Source organism: Zonotrichia leucophrys, chromosome 5 (genome assembly GCF_028769735.1).
Source record: "Zonotrichia leucophrys gambelii isolate GWCS_2022_RI chromosome 5, RI_Zleu_2.0, whole genome shotgun sequence".
Taxonomy (NCBI): domain Eukaryota; kingdom Metazoa; phylum Chordata; class Aves; order Passeriformes; family Passerellidae; genus Zonotrichia; species Zonotrichia leucophrys.
In genome coordinates this window covers 34,186,479-34,205,801 of record NC_088175.1, presented here as the reverse complement: position 1 = coordinate 34,205,801, position 19,323 = coordinate 34,186,479, and the positions used below count along the sequence as shown (strand labels likewise).

The 19,323-nt window shown below is 37.0% G+C and overlaps 1 protein-coding gene across 1 annotated transcript in view; it reads left to right on the top strand.

Moving 5' to 3' along the window:
- The window catches only part of MYBPC3 (myosin binding protein C3), a 60,651-nt gene that overhangs the window by 10,645 nt on the left and 30,683 nt on the right, over window positions 1-19,323 (top strand). The window contains exons 3-17 of the mRNA XM_064713831.1: window positions 426-521; window positions 750-836; window positions 978-1,126; window positions 2,044-2,161; window positions 3,483-3,531; window positions 4,718-4,762; window positions 7,012-7,068; window positions 7,711-7,713; window positions 11,820-11,843; window positions 12,591-12,757; window positions 13,519-13,651; window positions 13,885-13,887; window positions 14,284-14,408; window positions 14,992-15,097; window positions 19,027-19,193. Of these exons, the coding sequence (XP_064569901.1) occupies window positions 426-521; window positions 750-836; window positions 978-1,126; window positions 2,044-2,161; window positions 3,483-3,531; window positions 4,718-4,762; window positions 7,012-7,068; window positions 7,711-7,713; window positions 11,820-11,843; window positions 12,591-12,757; window positions 13,519-13,651; window positions 13,885-13,887; window positions 14,284-14,408; window positions 14,992-15,097; window positions 19,027-19,193 (1,329 nt within the window). The remainder of the gene's footprint in view (window positions 1-425; window positions 522-749; window positions 837-977; window positions 1,127-2,043; window positions 2,162-3,482; window positions 3,532-4,717; window positions 4,763-7,011; window positions 7,069-7,710; window positions 7,714-11,819; window positions 11,844-12,590; window positions 12,758-13,518; window positions 13,652-13,884; window positions 13,888-14,283; window positions 14,409-14,991; window positions 15,098-19,026; window positions 19,194-19,323) is intronic.

The window sequence follows — 19,323 nt, the reverse complement described above, 5'->3', positions numbered from 1 at the left end:
TGTAACGTTACATTCCAACAGCATCGTTAAACAAAATCTCATTAATAAGCAAACTGTTTACAAATACAATAATTACATAATTTTTCATTACCTTTTCTGTTTAGAAACTGACAATAGTTACTTTAGTTTGCTGGCATTTGCAACAAATAATAGCATTATTCATCACCTGACAAATTTCTACACATCAAGACTATAGAATTTTCAAAACCAGGCATCAGTTGTTTCTGAGCTCATCAAAAGAAAAAGCTTCATCATCCAGCTCCAGGGAGCCCCTTCTGCTTCCAGCACATCCTCTAGACTCTAGGAAACAACGGCTAATTTCTCTGCATTTCCTAAAATATATTAAAGGCTGTTCTTTTGCAAAATTTCTTCAAAAAGAAAGAGGAAATAGACTTTCTCTAATCTTGGCTTACATTTATTTCCAGAAAAGAGTGAGACAGTCACTCCTGCAGAAGCTGCTCCAGCCCCAGCTGCCCCAGAGTCACCTGCTCCACCAGCAGAAAGCAGCCAAAACACAGAAGGTAATAGAGAATTAACATTGACATCAAGTCTGGTTTATTAGCAGAAGGGAAGAACATCCAGAGGAACTCCTTAATGTGAGACAGAGACAGTAGGTGAAATCAGATCATAAAGAATAAAGAATCTCAGAGGCAGAAGAAATCCACTGAGAAATTTTTAAATTAATTGAGTAGCTCACTATATAGTTTGATGCAAAAAAGTCTAAATAGTAATTATGATGTTTATTTCAGTTTCATCAGCTGAGACACACCCAGAAGAACCTCTGGACCCCATTGGGCTCTTTGTGGCACGACCACAGGATGGAGAAGTTACTGTTGGTGAGTGCATGTTGGTCAAGTGAAGTTTGTAAACTGTACCTGTTGCTTGACTATCCCTAGCTCTCTAAGTACAGAGTGACAGCAGTGATACAACTGATAAACATAATTCATAATCTTACTTTAATCTACTTCTCCTACAAGGTGGAAACATCACATTCACTGCCAAAGTAGCCGGTGAGAGCCTGCTGAAGAAGCCATCAGTGAAATGGTTCAAAGGAAAGTGGATGGACCTGGGAAGCAAAGTGGGGAAACATCTCCAGCTACATGACAGTTATGATCGAAATACCAAGGTACAATTGGCAGAACAGGGTTCTCGGTCTTCTAGGTACTAATCTTTAATCTGAGGAAAATAGAAACTAAAATAGTTTGATGTTAAGGTACTCAAAGTAACACACGAGTCCATACTTATTCACAGAAGTCTGTGTTTTGACCACACAGACAAGAGACAAACTCTACATACTCTTGCAAACCTTATCTGTGGTGAAATGAGAAAACATCTAGAGGACTGGGGGAGTACTTTTGCACTTTCTACTGCAGGATTCCCTTCATCTTCCTTCAAGAAACTTGGTATATTTAAGAGAAAACAATCAGCTATTTAAGCATAGTCTATCTTGGTTTTAATAGGTCAATCATTCTGCTATTAGTGCTGGAATTCATTGCTCTCTTGCATTGTCTAGACTGCTTTAAGTAGCTGAATAAGACCCATTTTTTACCAGAATTTTGTCCAAAGGTACCTGAGCAGGAACTCGAGTCTGTACCACGACTTTGCTTCCCCTGTGGTACATGAACCACTACCACCCTCTCCTGGAGGGAACTGGACAGTCTAGCTCACATGAGCCACTCCTTTCCCTGAATTTTGGCCTCTTCTGCACACGTTCTGGGAAGAGGCTAAAACTGCTTAGTGAAAGCATTATTCCTGTTTCCAGTGCACGTGGAATTAGTGTCTGCCCCAGCACATTTTGATAATACACCGTTTTATCCTCAAGAATACCTGTACTGACAGCACTCTTCAGCAGTTTCTACTGAATTGGGGATTATAGATAATTTTTTGTCACAGTAATGAGTTGGGCACTCGTGAGGTTCTTAGTTCAAAGGATGAACAAAGACATAGTTCATCCTTTGTCTATTTCTCTCCATGTATTCCCTCTCTCAAGTTTCACCATTTCATTTTCTAACTTAATTACTGTATCACTGGTGTCTCTTCTAGGTGTACACCTTTGAAATGGAAATCATAGAAGTAAACATGACTTTTGCAGGAGGGTACAGATGTGAGGTGTCTACCAAGGACAAGTTTGATAGCTCTAATTTCAGCCTGACAGTCAATGGTAAGGTGAATTCCTTCCCTCTCTCTTTTTTCTTCCTGCCCCTGTACTTTTTTTCCCTGTCCACCAACAATTCTTTCTGGTACATAATGGTTACTAGACAAGCACAAATCTGAAGTATAGACCTGAAGATCTAGAGAGGAGAATGGAATTGAGATTATTAGAAATACCACTTGGTTGTCACTCTGGTCAGAGCACTGAGATGCTGTTAAAGAAAGCACACGCAAAGATGCAAAACTGCCCACATTTTCTCTGGCTTTATTCTGATTTCAGATTCATTCTTTCATTAAGTTCAATTCCACTAGAATAGAAGATAAGTTCATTCTTATTTTGGTAAAAGTTCAGTACTAAAAATGGATATTTGAAAAAGATAGATTTAGATATGTGACACTATTGTCAATTCCTTTTTCCTTCCTATGTAAATAAATTCAACTCGTACAGAAGCACCTTGTGAGATAAAATTGCTTTAAGAGCAGATGACTCATTTTACTTAATGCATGGTGCCACCCTCACAAGTGCTATGCTGAAAAGTTTATAAAAATTAAAAAGGAAGTACATTTCAAACATCAATTTGGCCTTGACTGGAAAAGTTTAAGTAAAAGAGTATAAGCACGGACTGACTGAAAGAACTGAGTGTTTGGACCATTTTTGGTTTCAGCAATTCTGTTGAAGGGGCTGCAACATTAACTTCTGTCCAGCTACCATTGAACCTAACGACAAAGGTTTATTAAGTTATTTGATCAGCAGTGTCCATTTTTGTAGTTTCACTAGATAGGACTCATAAGACTTAGGAGCAGCAACTGAGAACAGTTTTTCTCCCAGCAGTAGCAGCACACCAATTTATACCAATAATGTAATAAAATTCTCTCTATACAACATCCTCAATTAGGTTTCTGTACCTCTCTACATAGTTCCAGGAATTATCTCTGCTGTCAGAGGATAGATTATAATTTATTAATAATAATAGCATTCAGTTGATGTCCAGTCATATTCTCATTAGGGTTTAAATACTCTGTGAAGACACTATTGAAATTAAAATTTTGCAGCAGGAGAACTGACAAGCAAGAGATAAGACAGTCCATCAGGCTCCAGGTTATTATGAAACATGAAACAGAAATAAGTTAAAACCACTGGATGTTGATTAGTGAAGGTTACATGCTTAAAGATGATGCGTTAATCTTTCAATATGCAATTAATCACAATTTACAATATAAGAATTTCTTTCTAAAAATGTCAGCAAAGGAAAACTTTAAAAATAGCAGCGTATTTTTACATTTTGTTGACTTGCTTTCCCATTTTTCCTCATTACTATTTGTCACATCAGAAGCACCTGTAAGCGGAGACTTGGACATCCGAGCTGCCTTCCGCCGCACGTGAGTACGCACAGCAGAAACCTGTCTAGATCAGGCTACACATCCTTGTGCAATTCATCACTTTCCCACAAAAAACTAGCTAAAAGCAAAGCTGTTGGACAAACAAACACAAAGATAGAGATGTCTACTAAGAAAATATTTCTACTATTAAAATACTATACAACTCCTGGAAATCACCTAAGAGAGTTTGGACTTTGTACTACTGTAATAATCATGCTTGCCTTCAATTAGGCAATCTATAATGTGTATAATTATAATAACTTCAGCAGCTTTTTTCCAGGCCTGTAAAGAGCATTCCAGACATAGACCAATAGAGATGGAAAAGATACTGTGTGATGTTGGTCTTGATTTTGTCTGGCTTACCTGTATCTTAGTACAAACATTTGCATTTGCCAGACAAGGAGAGTGGAGTTTGGTGTGAGCTCTGTAAGCAGCATATGACCAATAACACTCCTGCAAGCATTTTGATTGTATCTGTTTTCATGTTCTATAGCTATATTAGCTGAGTGAAGGAAATGACATTGTGAGTGGTGAAAACCCAGGTATATGTAGTTTTAGATATTAAAGACTGGTGTTGAAAAGGCCAATCTCCCCCCATCTTTAATACTTTCTGATGTCTCTCTTAATGGAATTATGTTCCCTTCTATTAATAAGATTCACAAAATTGGTTGGATTTTTTCTAGTGTTAGACATTAATACGTGCTCCCTTTTTCCTTCATGCAATAATAAATAAGTTTCTATTTTAGTTTTTATATGTGTTTTTGAAAAGTTACTAAACCAAGAATATTTTGACATCTATTTCTCTATAGCACACAAATCATCTGTGGCAACTCTTTGAGTATTTCTCTATAAGTCCTATTTTTATATGAGAATTTTTCTAAGACTTAGAAAATCTTGGAAAATCTTTCACAAAGAATTAAACAAGGCTAGCAGAATTTGTCTGCAGTTAAGTGCATCTATAGGTAGCTCACCACACTCAGTACTAAGTGCATTGCGTTATTTCACTGCAGTGAAAGGAGTTTCTCTTCTTGTTAGCACAATTAAAAGAATTCCAAATCAGTTTGAAGGGAGTGCAGTGTGAGCAGCTTCAGGCAGTTCAGATTGTCAGTTTCTCCTCTAAGAATGAAGCCAGATTTTGAACTGAGCTGTTTAAATCTGAAGCTTTGTCTTTGATACCCTTGCTCAGGAGCCTAGCAGGAGGGGGGAGACGGATGACTTCAGCCTTTCTCAGGTAGTCACTGACTGTGTCAGCAGACAAACTTAAGTCTTACAATGAACTGTCTCTCTCTGCTTAGGAAAAAATAAAAACAAGCCCAAAGAATTAAGATGCAGCTTAAATTTCAAAGAAATCACTGTTTATAATGTGTAATATTTATATGAGATTAATACATATAAATATGAAGTAATGTAAGACAAAAAAAGAAAACTTAAAAAGATAAAACATAAGTACATAAAAGGATAGATAAAAACAGATAAAGAAAAGAGTAGCTTGGTAGTTCAGTGAGAGGCAGATTCATCTAGAGAAAACATGCATGTGTTTGGCAAGTGACATCTTCTCACCCTTGTCAGAAGAAAAAAAGTAACTTTAAATTATATGCATGTCTGCCCTCTCTGTTTTACATGTTTTCCTCTCTACTGAGCACATTTTTACTAAAATTGCTGTTGCTCACAGAAATGTATCAACACAACTGAAAATCTGTTGTTTCCTGGCACACTCCTTATCATATCATCATTAAATTTTTCACTCCGTGCCTTAACTCCTAATGTTTTCTACTATAGCAAGAACTGGAGTTCTGAGATTAGATTGAATTATATGCATGTTAAAGCAATTATTAGGGTCTTTTCTTCAAAAAAGCTAAACCTTGATTGCTGGTCTTTCCTGAAACTTTAACTACCATTTGTGAAACAATAAGGTGAATAGTTATTCTGCTAGCTGTAGACCTGTTTTACTGAATATTTGATCACAGGAAATCCTTTCCAAATTTGGGATTACCATAGTTATTTTTATGTACATTTTATGCCTGCAAACACATAAATTCTTGTGAAAGTAGGGCCAAAACCACACTTCTCTGTTTGAGCCTTATACCCAGGAAATTATCCTTTCCAGTACTGTACTATTCTGAAAGTAACCCAACATGTAAAGCCAGTATTTTCTTAAAGAAAAGATCTCTTCTCACAGCATATTTCAAATTACACTGACTCTCAATTGTTCTTTAACCTTATATTGTCCAGCAGCACAAGAACTTTGTACTTGTATCTATTTCATTTTTTTTAATAGTACTGTTAAAATGCCCATCATTTTTCTGTTGAGGCTGTTTTCTTATTTCTAAAACTTCTTGTTCATGCAATGCTGAGTTTTCCCAACACTTCGATTTACATTCTATAGATGGACTGGTTTTTTCCGAAGCAACTAGGACTGTGTGTAGACAGAGGCAGCATTATGGTCTACAACTACTGCCAGTACAACTGGAAAGAAAAAATTCTTCTTATGAAACCATAATTAAATGCAAGGTGCTGCTTCTGGAAGAATATTAATGCTGTGAGGTGGAGTCACCAGATTCTGTCACTCAAGACAACAGAGATGTCAAAGAGCAGCTGGTCATTGATGATAGTAGACTGGCTGAGATGAAGAAAATACATTGGGGCTTTCTAAATCCTGTCTGAATGCAAAGACCTTTTTTAGGAATTAAATCTAAAGAAGTGATTGTAGTGACTTTATGCTGTTTCCAGAGTAGGTCAGCATTACAAATGTTCAGAAGCACAGCTAAAACCCACTGGATTCAGAACACCAAAAATAACATTGTGCATTCTATCTGAGTTCGCTGTGTGCAATGGGCAGAGCTACACATCAAAAACCTCTTGCCTGGTGCTCCTTGTTTTCACAGAGCAACTCCCCACAACATTGCTTGTTGAGCAAAGGCATATTGAACTGAAAGGCAGAGCACAGAATTCCTCCTTCAACTCTCCCAGGCACCAATGATGTGACACTTTTTTCAGTGTAATGAATTCTGGTAACACAAACAGCCTCAAGAAAAAATTACAGCTGGGATAACGCTAAGGATAAAACCAGTGATTTTAGGTCGTGAGGCATTCCACACAAAGCTTGATTAAATACTGCCCCAACTGTTAACAACATCCACACTCCTGAAAGACAGAGGAAAGAGGGAAGCTTCTGCAACACCTCTGTGATAATGAATATATTCCAAATCAATATGATGACCAAATTAATACCCTGTACAACTTCATGCACAATCGGCGCAGAAAAAATACAATTTCATTACAATTATTTTTAAACCTAAATGCAAATTAATATGAACACAGAGCCTACTTAAGTCACTTTCCATGTCAATGCACATTCTAATTAATTATAAACCCATCTACTACTCCTCTACAAAAATATGCCATCGATATTATGTTATAGTCTCACAAGCTATTCTCATTTCCTTCTGAAACTAATTATGGCTTTCTATTACTGTACAGTACTGAAGGACATGATGATGGGGCAGAGTTTAATTTCAGCTCCCTACTGAAAAAAAGGTGAGTAAAAAAATCCATAGACTTAGATAAATAAGGCTTCTGTAGAAAACTCTGAAACACCAGAACTGGAATAAGTGAAAGTTTCACAAACTCAGAATCCTTGTCATTTTCCTAAAGCAGCTCTAAATGGAAAAAGCATGACAGGCAATTATGGCTACTTCCTGAAATACATAGCATTTGCTGCATTTCTGCTAGGTTTATACAGGAGAGAAAAAAAAAGAAAAAAAAAGAGGAAAAAAAATCTTTCCCAAGATAGAAAAGGCCTGGAATCAGGTAATTACATGTTTCCAGCAGCTCTTTTCATGGGGGAATGGGGGGATTAAAAATACCAATTTATAATGCTGCCTTATTAAGAACCAAGATTTTTTATTAGATAGCTAAATGTAACTATTACACTGCTCAACTATTATTATCTATTATATAGATATTCTTTGTTGCATAAATATGACAAATATGTTTTACTCTTCCAGTTGTAATTTGTATTTCTTTCTGTTAGTTTTACTTTCACTTTTTTTTGCTGTAATTTCTTCTCTAATTCCCATCTTTCCTTGATGTCTCTGTTTTCATAACCTGTTTACTTATGTTCTTCTCTTTTTACCAAACTCTTAATCTGAATGTTTTGGATTCCACTGTTGCCAACAGAGAGTAAGATTTCTATTTAATTGTATTATAAATGCATGGGTCAGACTGAATATAAGAACCATTTGGTTTGAAATAATGCATGCATCTTTGTCTTCTTTATGTGTAGAACTTGACAAAAATTGCATAGCATGAAAGAAAATTATTGACTGCTAATTTCTGAGACATAAATTATTTTAAACAGTTTTAAGGTAAAAATTAAGACAATTTCATACAATCAATGTATTTCTCTGAATGTCATTTGGCTTTTACCATCACTTTCTTTCATGCAACCAGTTCTAAAATTTCCTTGAATTTCCAGATTTTCTCAATAACCTGCTGCTTTGTATTCATGTTTTCACAGTATTTAGAATCAGAAAAATCATTCACATAATATTGTTGCCTATCAAATAGGTGGTGAAGTTTTGCTTGCCTCTTTCTGTTCACTGACCACTCACTCTGTCTTTCCAGCACCTGAAACTACTATAAAAACTGTCACTTAGATTCGTGTTTCGCAAGTCTAAACTTTCTTACTCTAAGTTTTCAAAATCAGCTACTTGGATGAGTGTTGTTGTGAATCTGTGTTCAGTCTCTGCTCAGGCAGTAGTTTCACTATTTATAAAAAGTGTTTTAGCCTCACAAAGGGTACAGGATTGTGCTGACACATGAAGTAACTTCCTTCAGAAGGCAATGAAGCCACAATAGGCTCAGGTTAACTCACCCAAACTTCAGTGGGGCCAACAAGGCCCCAGGCTCCACAAACCCCTGCGTTACACCCCATGCAGGGCATTGTCTGTAGATGAATCCTGGCTTTGCAGTAACACCAACAGCAGAACACTTCAGGGGGACAGACAGATCAGACAGAAAAGACACCTATCAAACTTTCTATAGCTGACGTTGATAACTAAGTTTCTTGTTCCAGCATGAACACAAATTGTTGTAAACACACTCTGGTTTCCATAGAAGATGTAAGGCATAAAGCAATTGCTTATCTTCTTTATAAAATTTTAAATAAATGAAAACCAGCATGAAAATATTTGCATAATTTCATACAGGATCTCCAGCTGGAATGAGGTGCTGGGTAGTAAAAGCCCCTCTCCTCATGCCTTTCCCTTTTGCTCTCATAATTAGTTTTGAGCAACAGTCAAACTCAAAACAGCAGTAACAATCCTCAGTATTTACAGAAATGTTAAATTTATTGATTTAACTCTTCATTATTTGTAAGGCTAGAAATGTAATTTATTAAAAGAAGCTTATAAATTTCTCTGCATTTTAGCAGTGTTTCTGCCATTTCTTGACTTAAAAAAATCTCTGCCTAGTGAATTTAAGAACATCAATTCACTGCTCCTAGTTGTTTTTCACAGCCACTTCAGAAGTAATTTGTGGACTCTTCAGTCTTTGCACACCTCAGGCTGAAGACCATTTATATTAATGAGAACAGATAGGCATAAAATCTCATAATGGAATGAAATAATTCCTCATTGAAATAGAACAGGAAAAGGGATCTCTTGCTGGGGAACTCTCAGGAGCTTTGCAAATTCAAACAGAATCGAGAATTATTCTTTTACCATTTCTGCTTTCCTACACCATTTTACAAGTGTCCCTCCATCCACAGGTAATGATCATTCTATAATAAATAGCTTCACTATAATGAAGAGCTTCATTTAACACTGTATCTCCTATCACTGTAATTTAATTAACTGGTGTTGACATACAGATGTCATGGGCCAAGGAGAGGTCATTGGGAAGAGGAAGGGAACAGCTGTCACAGGACTATTAAATGGGATAGTGAGCAGAGACCTTGAAGGAGGTGACAGCTGACAGGGTCCAATCAGTTGGCAGTAACTGGATAGGAAGGAACCATTTCTGGGATGTACAAAACTATTTTTAACCCCTCCACATATGTTTAAAACATATCAGCTGCATATTCCATTTACAGCAGGTTCACTGAGCTGCATCTTGATGCCCCCAAGTGCATAGCTAACCTATGAGGTGATCCCTGTGAATAAGGATCCCCAGCACCAGGGAGGAGAGCAGAGGAGGGGGAGAAACCTCATGAGTCCAAGTGCTCTCTTACTTTCCATACACTGCTTAGTTCCTGCTGGTAGTGGAGGAGTACAGATTCTCTGGGCAAACTCTGTGTCTTTCTGGGATCAAAGAGAATATTTTAACAAATGCAAAATAGTGAAAAGGAGTGCTGGGATGGGGAAAACTTTGCTCAAAGGCAAACATTTTTTTCTTTTCATTTTCAGAACTCATTTAAACAGGAATTACACACTCTAGCTTTTAGTCCCATTTTGCATGAAACACAAAAGCCTTTTCTTTTAATTAAAAAAAAAAAGTATTTCCTAGGGAGAGACTATATTATTTCTTATGTTCAACTTCTTATATTGCATACGCCAGAACAGTATTGCAAGATAAAAAAATGGGATGACACTCAGTAATGGAAAAGCTAAAGCAAAAACTAGGGAAATCTTCTCAATAGTGAGATATTAGACTCCTTTGGAACTCCTTTGAAATTGGAAGATTTTTCTCATTATGTATTTAAAAATAACTCACACAAAACATTTTTGAAAGCTCCATGAATAGTCCTACCAGCAAATTTTCAGATATGGAGTGTGTATATACAGACAAGCCTATAAGTAGGGAGACAGAGAAACTACCAATGTTTATATAATATCTTTAGGAAGATTAAAATATGTGATCTCTTAAGTTTTTCTTATTTCCTATGATTTTATATTTTTTAAGATACAGTTTCTCCACAAAGTTTAACTGTACTGGTACAAAAATTAAATACATATTAGAAATATTATATGCCCTTAGTTTTATATAGTACTTAGTATTTAGTACTTATATATCTATAAGTACTAATTTACTAATTAATTGACATGTATTTACAAATACTTGAAAGCCACTTCTTGACATGATCAGGGCATCAAGCCCAAGAACTGCTTATGTAAAAAATCTCGATCTATGTGGCAAATCAGTTCAGTTTACCTGTCTTCTGCTAAGCAAAACTAAAAACTATTTGTAGCAACTTCAAACTAAACACTAGGTATATAGAAGAGTAAAATTTGGTAAAATTTTTTTGTGATGTTGATGCAGTGTTATAGCAAAGCAAATACCCAGTGTGCTGCTCTTATCACAGGCACTCCAAACTTCAGCTCCTCCTATCAATTCAGTGAGTGCTGGTGAGGGCTTCGGGCTTAGCAAGTGCTAAACCACTTTGAAGATATGAGATACTGCCTGCCATTTCAACTCAGTCTCACTGAGCTGAAATCCCCTTCTCTTGCTGAGTTTCTGTTCAAGAGCTACAAGGTGCTGGAAATTCCATGGTTGGACTGCAGCACTTTAATAAACACAGCGTTCCTATTGCAAGCAGGCACTTTTTTGGCAATAAAAGCAGTACCAGAAATGTTTGGTTATATCTGCTGTCTGAACTGACTACAGCAATATTTGTTAAGTAGCAATATTTCTCACAGACTAATTGGACTGCTATTTTCCTGCAAAAAATAGAAATACACCCAATAACATTCCACTTTTCTCTCTTATGCATCATCTGTTGCCTAACTTGTCTTCTTGATGGCGTTTAGTCATGCACATGACTTTGTTATAAGGGTGTGTTCTGCTGCACCAGAATCTGCTTGGTGCAGGTGATAGTCAGAAACAACAGTCACAGGAAATTCTTTCTTCTAAGAATTTTTTAATTTTAACATTTTTTTTAAATGCTACTTCTTCTATAATTTCTCTATTTACCAAAATGCAAATTATGACAGGCAAAAATGCCATGATGGCAGGGGGGAGTAGAGTTATTTGTTTCCCTGGAAGGTGATCAGCCATAAGTAGGAATAAGCAGAAGTGCTTGCACTTCACAGATAGGTCCCACAGTGGACCTGTACATGCAAAGTGTGGGAGCAAGTTTGATTTCCGTATGGATCAACATTTTCCTCAAGCCCATTTCAGAGCATTTGCATGAATTCCTCCATCCCCCTGCTACTGAAGCACAGGCATGCTCTGCTAAGGGCGAAGATGAGGTTCATGGCTCTTTGGTACTAACACATGATGCCCTTTTCTTGCCCACTGGGATGCTGCGTGTTTTCCCACCCGGTTCTCGGCGTCCTTCTGGAGCACAGCAGCTTCCTGCGCCCTTCCAACCGGTAAGGTCATGCCAACCTCTTTTTCTATTTATGATCTTCAAACAAAGATATGATGGCAGATAAAAAAACAACACCTCTCCCAAAGCCAGACAGCCAAATTTTCCCCTAGTTTTACTAAACCAAGCATTCATTCTTTCATTATCACTAGTTCTTTGACTAAAATATAAAATAAGCAGTTCGCTGTAAAGCAGTTCACTTGTTTGCCACTACTCACCAGTCTCTTTATGTTTTATACATTACTACAGACAACAATTTTCTTCACAACAGATGATAATCATCTTAATAACCTGTGATTCTTTTTAGTGAAGATAAAAATTGTCCTGAGTAGAAAAGGATATGCCTCTTATAAACATAAAGCAAGTGCCTTTTTTCTAAGATGTTACCAGCATATCATTCAATTCCTTGCTTTGCCACGTTCCATGTTTTGTCCATTGACCATGACAAGAAAATAAGTTTCCTTATGTTTCCATTACCAATCATTAAAGGAAGTTAAAATGTATTAATTTTGGTTGTTAGAAATAAACCCTTCAGGATAGAATTCAATTTTAATCACTATATATAAAAATAAAATTAAAATGAGGCACCAGTTTTATTTCATTATTTTACATAATAATATACTAAAAAGTTAGACTGCTAATTATTTTTTTAAGAAATGGCTTCTTCAAGACAATATGTAGCTGCCAACCCTACAGCTTTCTTTAAATACTCTTAATAGTAGCACTCAGAAACTCTAATCCTTTTCTGCAGAGGTGAAGGAAAATCTGAATCACAATCTGATGTTGATGTCTGGGATATCCTGAGGAAAGCTCCTCCTACGGAATATGAGAAAATTGCTTTCCAGTATGGTATCACAGATTTGCGTGGGATGCTGAAACGCCTCAAACGCATAAAGAAGGAAGAGAAAAAAAGCACAGGTTGGTGAGATGCGTTTCTTCCAAATATAGTGTTCATATCTTCTTTACAGCAGCGAGATACAAGACCATGAGAAATAGTAATTTCCTGTCCCAGTTATTACCCAGTGTTTACATATGAAATACTGATTACCAAAGATTACCCTGAGATACCTTGCTCTGAAACTCTGGACATACTAAACACCCTCACATCACCAGTTCCACAAGATTGGCCCCTAAAATGTCCCTGAACATAAAACAACATCCCCTACTTGCTCTCCACCCCAGTTAGTCAGTATGTCAGGCAACAGTGATATATTTGAACAATTCCATTTTCATAGGTATGATACCTTTGAAATTCTTGAGCCCTTCCTAGTCCTGTCAAGTATTAATTGCCTAATTGTAACTGACTTCTTAAAAAGTCAGAAACAGAGAAGGCAAACAGCCTTCATTCATCAGTACTGAGAAGACCAAGTATCATTTTCCCATATGAACAGATGTAACTAGGATATGTTGAAGTACATATTCACATCTTATTTGGAATATTCTACTTTGCTTATTTTGGTTTGTAACACATGCCTGTCATCCTACATTAAGGAAAAACAGTACAGGATGAAGAACAGACAGAAAGGGTAAAAATTCAAACAGGGATGCAGAAATTGGGGAACGTTTAAGATGATGGTAAACAACATGAAAGGGAATAAAGATTTGTTTCATAACCCAGAATGAAAAAAACACAAGCACAAAAATGATAAGGGTTTTTTTTTTATCATTCTTTATCATAGCATTCCTCAAGAAACTGGATCCAGCTTACCAAGTAGACAAGGGGCAAAAGATTAAATTAATGGTTGAAGTTGCCAATCCAGATGCTGATGTGAAATGGCTGAAGAATGGACAGGAGATCCAAGTGAGTGGCAGGTAAATTAGAAATATGAGAAATCAAAAATGGAATGAGCTACAGCTTGGACAAAGTGAAAAATCTAGCTTTTCTTAGAAAGAAAGGAATAAACAGGGAGAAATAGGGGCTGAGAAAGACTCTATGTAGTGCTATGGCTCCGGGCCAGTGTGCTGTTGTCTTAACTTTTTCTTTTTTCTTCCCTCTGCTCTATATATCTACATGTGGGACTGGATGCCCTCATCTACCAACTTAGCAAGTAAGTCCTGAGATTATATCCTGCTCTTGTTGGGTACAAATGCACTTTCTCCTGATCTGGGATATACCTCAGTGTAACTTGTATGTAAAACAAATTTCCAGTGATTTTGTGCTGAAGCCATTTTTAATGGTAGTCATGCTAGATCTTAGGACAGCATCCAACACCATTCACATCTAAAACTTGAAGGAAGATTCCCCACAATTTCCTATGCTAGCTTTTCAAACACTGCTGCTGTTCACTGCACCAGGACAGGCCTGTTGGGCTTGAGTCCTTACAAATTTTGCCACTGATATCAGAAAAAGAGGAGGAATCTTTTTTTTCTTCCAGGCAGGAGAAGACAGTGTCTGGGTCTAGAAGGGCTTTTCTCTGATAATTACATTTAGATTCTCTTTTCAGATATATTTTTGAGGCTGTTGGGAATAAGAGAATATTGACCATAAACCACTGCTCCCTGGCTGACGATGCAGCATATGAATGTGTGGTAGGGGATGAGAAGAGCTTCACAGAATTATTTGTAAAAGGTGAGCAAAGGTAGCAAAAGGAAAGAGATCTCCCCATACATTTAGCATTGAATTACTGTCATCTTCTCTACTCACAGATTTATCTTACAGGAAAGGAAACTCTCAAACATATTAACAAATGCCGAGATCTATTGAAGTAGGTATTTTTCTTACAGTTAAATTGAGGAAAATTTTGCCTAAGAGCAACCAGGAAAGCAGAACAGTGATAGTTATCATTAATTCTCATTTACCTCTCAACAATGGGGCTAGAAACTTACTTTAAAAATTTGATTCTGCTGAAAACAAACATCTGCCCCAAGTTCTACTAGTGGACCAAATAGTACAGAAAAGTAATGCCTCCTGTTTAGAAATTTACAATATAGATGAAAACTGTTTAATTCTATATTTTTATTCCAATTGATGAAAAATGTCATTTGGAAACTCAGATAAGGTGGTCTGGCATAGTAAATGTTAAGTTCTAAGACAGAGATCATCACCATTTATTTGTCCACGGATTCTTCCTGTGGAGTAGAGAATGGTGAAATCTACCTCTGGTCTCCACTGTTTCAGAATACTATTTTAATAAAATTCTCTTTATTTTCAGAACCTCCAATCCTGATCACTCACCCACTGGAGGACCAGATGGTGATGGTTGGAGAGAGAGTGGAATTTGAGTGTGAAGTGTCTGAGGAAGGAGCTACTGTGAAATGGTAAGGGAAAAGAAGAAAAAAACAAAGCAAAGCAAACCAAACCAACATGAAACATCTTACTCCATGGAACATACCAGGAGGTGTGGAATAAAAAGGTAGAACACAACCTACATAAATGTTTTCATCAAAAGATTGTCCATCCTCCTATATGTCAAATATGGAGGAGGAACTGAGAAGCAAAAATATGACACAAAACCCCAGATTAAGTATACATATTTTATAGTGTCTCTAGAATTTCTTGCTCAGTGTTTACACTTCAGTAATGCCTAAGTATTGCCCAGACTAATCAGATCCATACTGTGGTGACTTTGATGTACTTTTTGAAATCTTCTCAACTGCAGTGAGGCATTTGGGTTTCTAAAGTATTTTTTCTTAGGTAAAAAAGTGTCTCTTGAGACACAGAGGGAACACATCTGCTGTGGTGATCCTGCAAAGCTGGTTGTTATGCTTCTGCAGTGAGGCAGATTAAGATGACAAACACTTAGACCATGGATCCTGTTTTCTTGGGCACTCCAGCTGAGCAGAATCTGGAAGGCGCATGCTGCTTGGGCAGGCATGACAAGCAGGGCTCATATTCTCACTTCATTTCTCTACCAGCTGAAATTCCCTTGTGCTTGTTAACAGCTTCAGACACATGGTTATCAAGCATTCCCACAATGCCCATTACATTCCTGGAAAGTGCCAACTAATGATCTGCTGTCCCAAAGGAAGGAACTGAGAATTTAAATGGAGTCCAAGAGCTAGCATAGGGTGTGCATTACGCTATTAAAGACACAAGCACGGGGACACGGATTCTATTATTCAGGAACTGACTGCAGATGCCTGGTCACAAGAGATGGGGACAACCAGATCTGTCCCTCCCAGAACACAGTGCAGCTGCCACACTTTGATCCTGTGCCTTTGAACAACTCCCATACATCTCACAGAGCTGTTATCTGTGGGATGGGCATTTGATGTGACAAGGGCAAACCAGCAGCTGTCTCAGCCTGAAATGCAGCAAGTGGTCAGAGAAACTCATCAAATCATTGCAATGGAAAACTGAGCAGCTAGACATTCACACTGTATCTTACTGGTTTTGTTATGTGAGACTCTGTCAACAAAAAACTCTTTGGCAACAAAAGGGAACATTTTGGACCACAGAGAGAAATGTCCAGGGAAAACCTGAAACACAGTCTGGAGAAAGAGTTTCAGTTTTCTGGCTCATTAGGGAAATGATCAACAGTTTAAGCCAAGTAACAGGCACTAACTCAGAGCACCTGTTATAGTTCTTAAATCTTCAAATCCAGGATATAAAACCACAAGCACATGAACAAAGGCAATTATGTGAATTGCACAAGACAGAAATAAGGCTGAGGCACAGCCATCAGACTAGGGCTTGGAGAATTAATCATGTAGGTGTCTTCAGAGCAATCAGAAAAGAATGTTCTCTTGATCACCAAGGAAGCTTTCACATTATTACATCTCATGCATTACCATGGAACAGGTTTTTTCTAAACTTCAGATGTCTTGGAAATAAGATAATACTTGAAGAAAAAAATATAATACATAGTTTTGATCTAATTTTTCTATCTCTGAATGCTGGATGTACCATCTTATCAGCTCCAAATCAAAAGAAACCATGGTAATATATATTTATAGCAATAAATCTGTGTGTCCCAGTTATCACCTACATCAGTGATATCTCAGAAGACATTAAGCAATTAATCCTCAGAATGTAAACAGGAAATAGGAATGCATTTCCAGACAAAGAGGAATTGAGTGGTGAAGTTGAGAACAGATATTTGATCTTGCAGATGTTCTGGACTTGGAAAGACAAAACCACAGCTGACCTACCTATTACTGCACTAGTTCTGCTACAAATGTGAGGCTGGGCCACTGACCTGTGGTGTTCTGTAAACCAGCATTTCTATGACTCTGTATAATGCTTCACTTACACTTTAATATCAGCAGATTATTCTATTTTACAGTTCCAATTGCCAAAGGAAGGCCTGTAATATTACCTTAAAGAGGTTTTCTGCTTTTCACAGCAGCAGAGTATTATTTTAAGCTAAATGCTCTCTGGAGATCTGTTTCAAGGTTTACAGTCTTTATTTGTCACTATACCCCTCTGCAAACTCTCTACTCATCCACAGCATCAGCAATGTGCCAGTCAGTAAAACAAACACAAGTTAAAGACAGTATTCTCCTCCTAGGGATTTAAGACACTAATCATTACAAAAAGACTATTTTCATTATTTAGTCAAGATTTCAAGAGAATTTTTTTTACCAATCGGGTGAATAGAACATTCAGATATTTTTCATGAGTGTTGTATCAAAATATACCATGGAAAAATAAAATTAAAAGTTCAGCTCCCAAAGTCTAGGCACAGTGCGTGTACTTGGCTTTGCATTTAGTGACAGCAGCATGCTCAGCTTTGAGATTAAAGTCCATTCTCAGCAATTCAGCAAAGGTTTCTGTAAAGCATTGTAGCACTTGTTCCAGAACTAATTTTCATGAATCACAACAGCCCTAAGAGATCATCTTACATGTTGTCTCAGACTCTTGTCTGAAGAGTAATGAAGAGGAAAGAAAAGGAAACATTATCCTGACAATAATACCAAGTGCTGTGTTTCAAGTAGTTGTTAAAGGCATCCTCTGCTTCCTCCCTTACAAGCACCGCTGTGTGACCTGGAAGGGAGGCCTGTCCTTCTCTGAACCAGCTCTGAGTTCCAGTGAGCTGTGCTCTAACAGTCATGTACAGAGTACCTGTAGGTATTCTGAAATGCAGTTGTATCAGGAACATCTAAGTCACAAGTTGTAGGATCTTTGTTTCTGCTTAAAGTTTTGATCTTGTGATTTACATTAGCAGACTCTGATAGAGGTAAAAGGTTTTCTTGCATATATCTACTTAGAAATTAGAGCTATAGTATTTTAATGAGTCCCAAGTAGCATTTCAATTTGCTATTCTGTAAGCTGAATAGTCACTGAGTCACTGGTCACAAATAGGTCACAAATAAGGGAAATAACAAAAAAGTAGAAAGAATATTTTTACTCTATTAAAATCACACATATTTTCTATTTGTTTTTCCATGTGGCTAGCTATCAAAGAGAAAGCCTTTTTCATTTACAAACTGGAGCGGTACTCAAGTAACAAAATAGAAATATATTCAAGTAATAACAAAAAATGTAATGCTACAAAATTAGCAAATTGAAGAAATTACAAGTATTTGCTGTTTAGTTATTTAGGATTAGGAACAGGAAACCCTTGAAACACCTTATGTACTTCGGTATGACCTTGATTAAACAGCGTGAGTCCTCCCTGTGCATTTCCCTTCATGATGACTGGAAATTGCAATAATTAAATTTCCTCCTGGGCTAGATGGTGAAGCTTAATTTAGTAAAGTCTTAAGTATACTGTGGCATCCTTGAATGGAAAGAGCTACAAAATCCAAAATACACATTCATTTGAATACATCCTAAAATTTTCTCCTTTTGCTGATGCCCACAAATCATGGATTTTTAACAATTATATTTCACATCAGGAAAATTAAGACTTTTAAGTAATATCCCATCAAGTCCCATTTAATTTATGGCCATTTTTAAGACAGTAAATTTCCTGCTGGTGAAGTGTGTTTTCAACCTTTTATCTCCTACAGCATTTAACATATTTTCCTATTTATCTATAGCACATAAATAGAAAAAAATCAAGTAATTACTTGTGGTGAATTCTCTTGAACCAAAAGTCAAATACCTACGGGAAAATTAATGGTCAAGATAGAGGCATTCTGGTTGCACTGACATTTGTGCAACAATCCCCTTTCTTGCCAGCTTGAAATGCTACAAAGATTGGATTCACCTTGTGTCTTCCAATCCCTAGTAATGTCAAGCTGCTCCTTACTCTCCTCTTTCAACCACAGCAAAAATGACCCAGCACTATTTGGTATTTCAGGGAAAAGGATGGAATTGAACTGACACGAGAAGAAACATTTAAATACCGATTCAAGAAAGATGGAAAAAAGCAGTATCTCATTATTAATGAGTCAACCAAGGAGGACAGTGGACACTACACTGTGAAGACCAATGGTGGCGTATCAGTCGCTGAACTGATTGTGCAAGGTAGGCACAGGGAATGTCCCAGAACCAGAGAAGCTGAAAGATGAGAATAGGCTGAAGGTAACCTTCTCCAGATGGTGCAGAATGGTAGCATAATCCCCCTGACAGGGAGAAAGGAGATGCAATAAGGGGC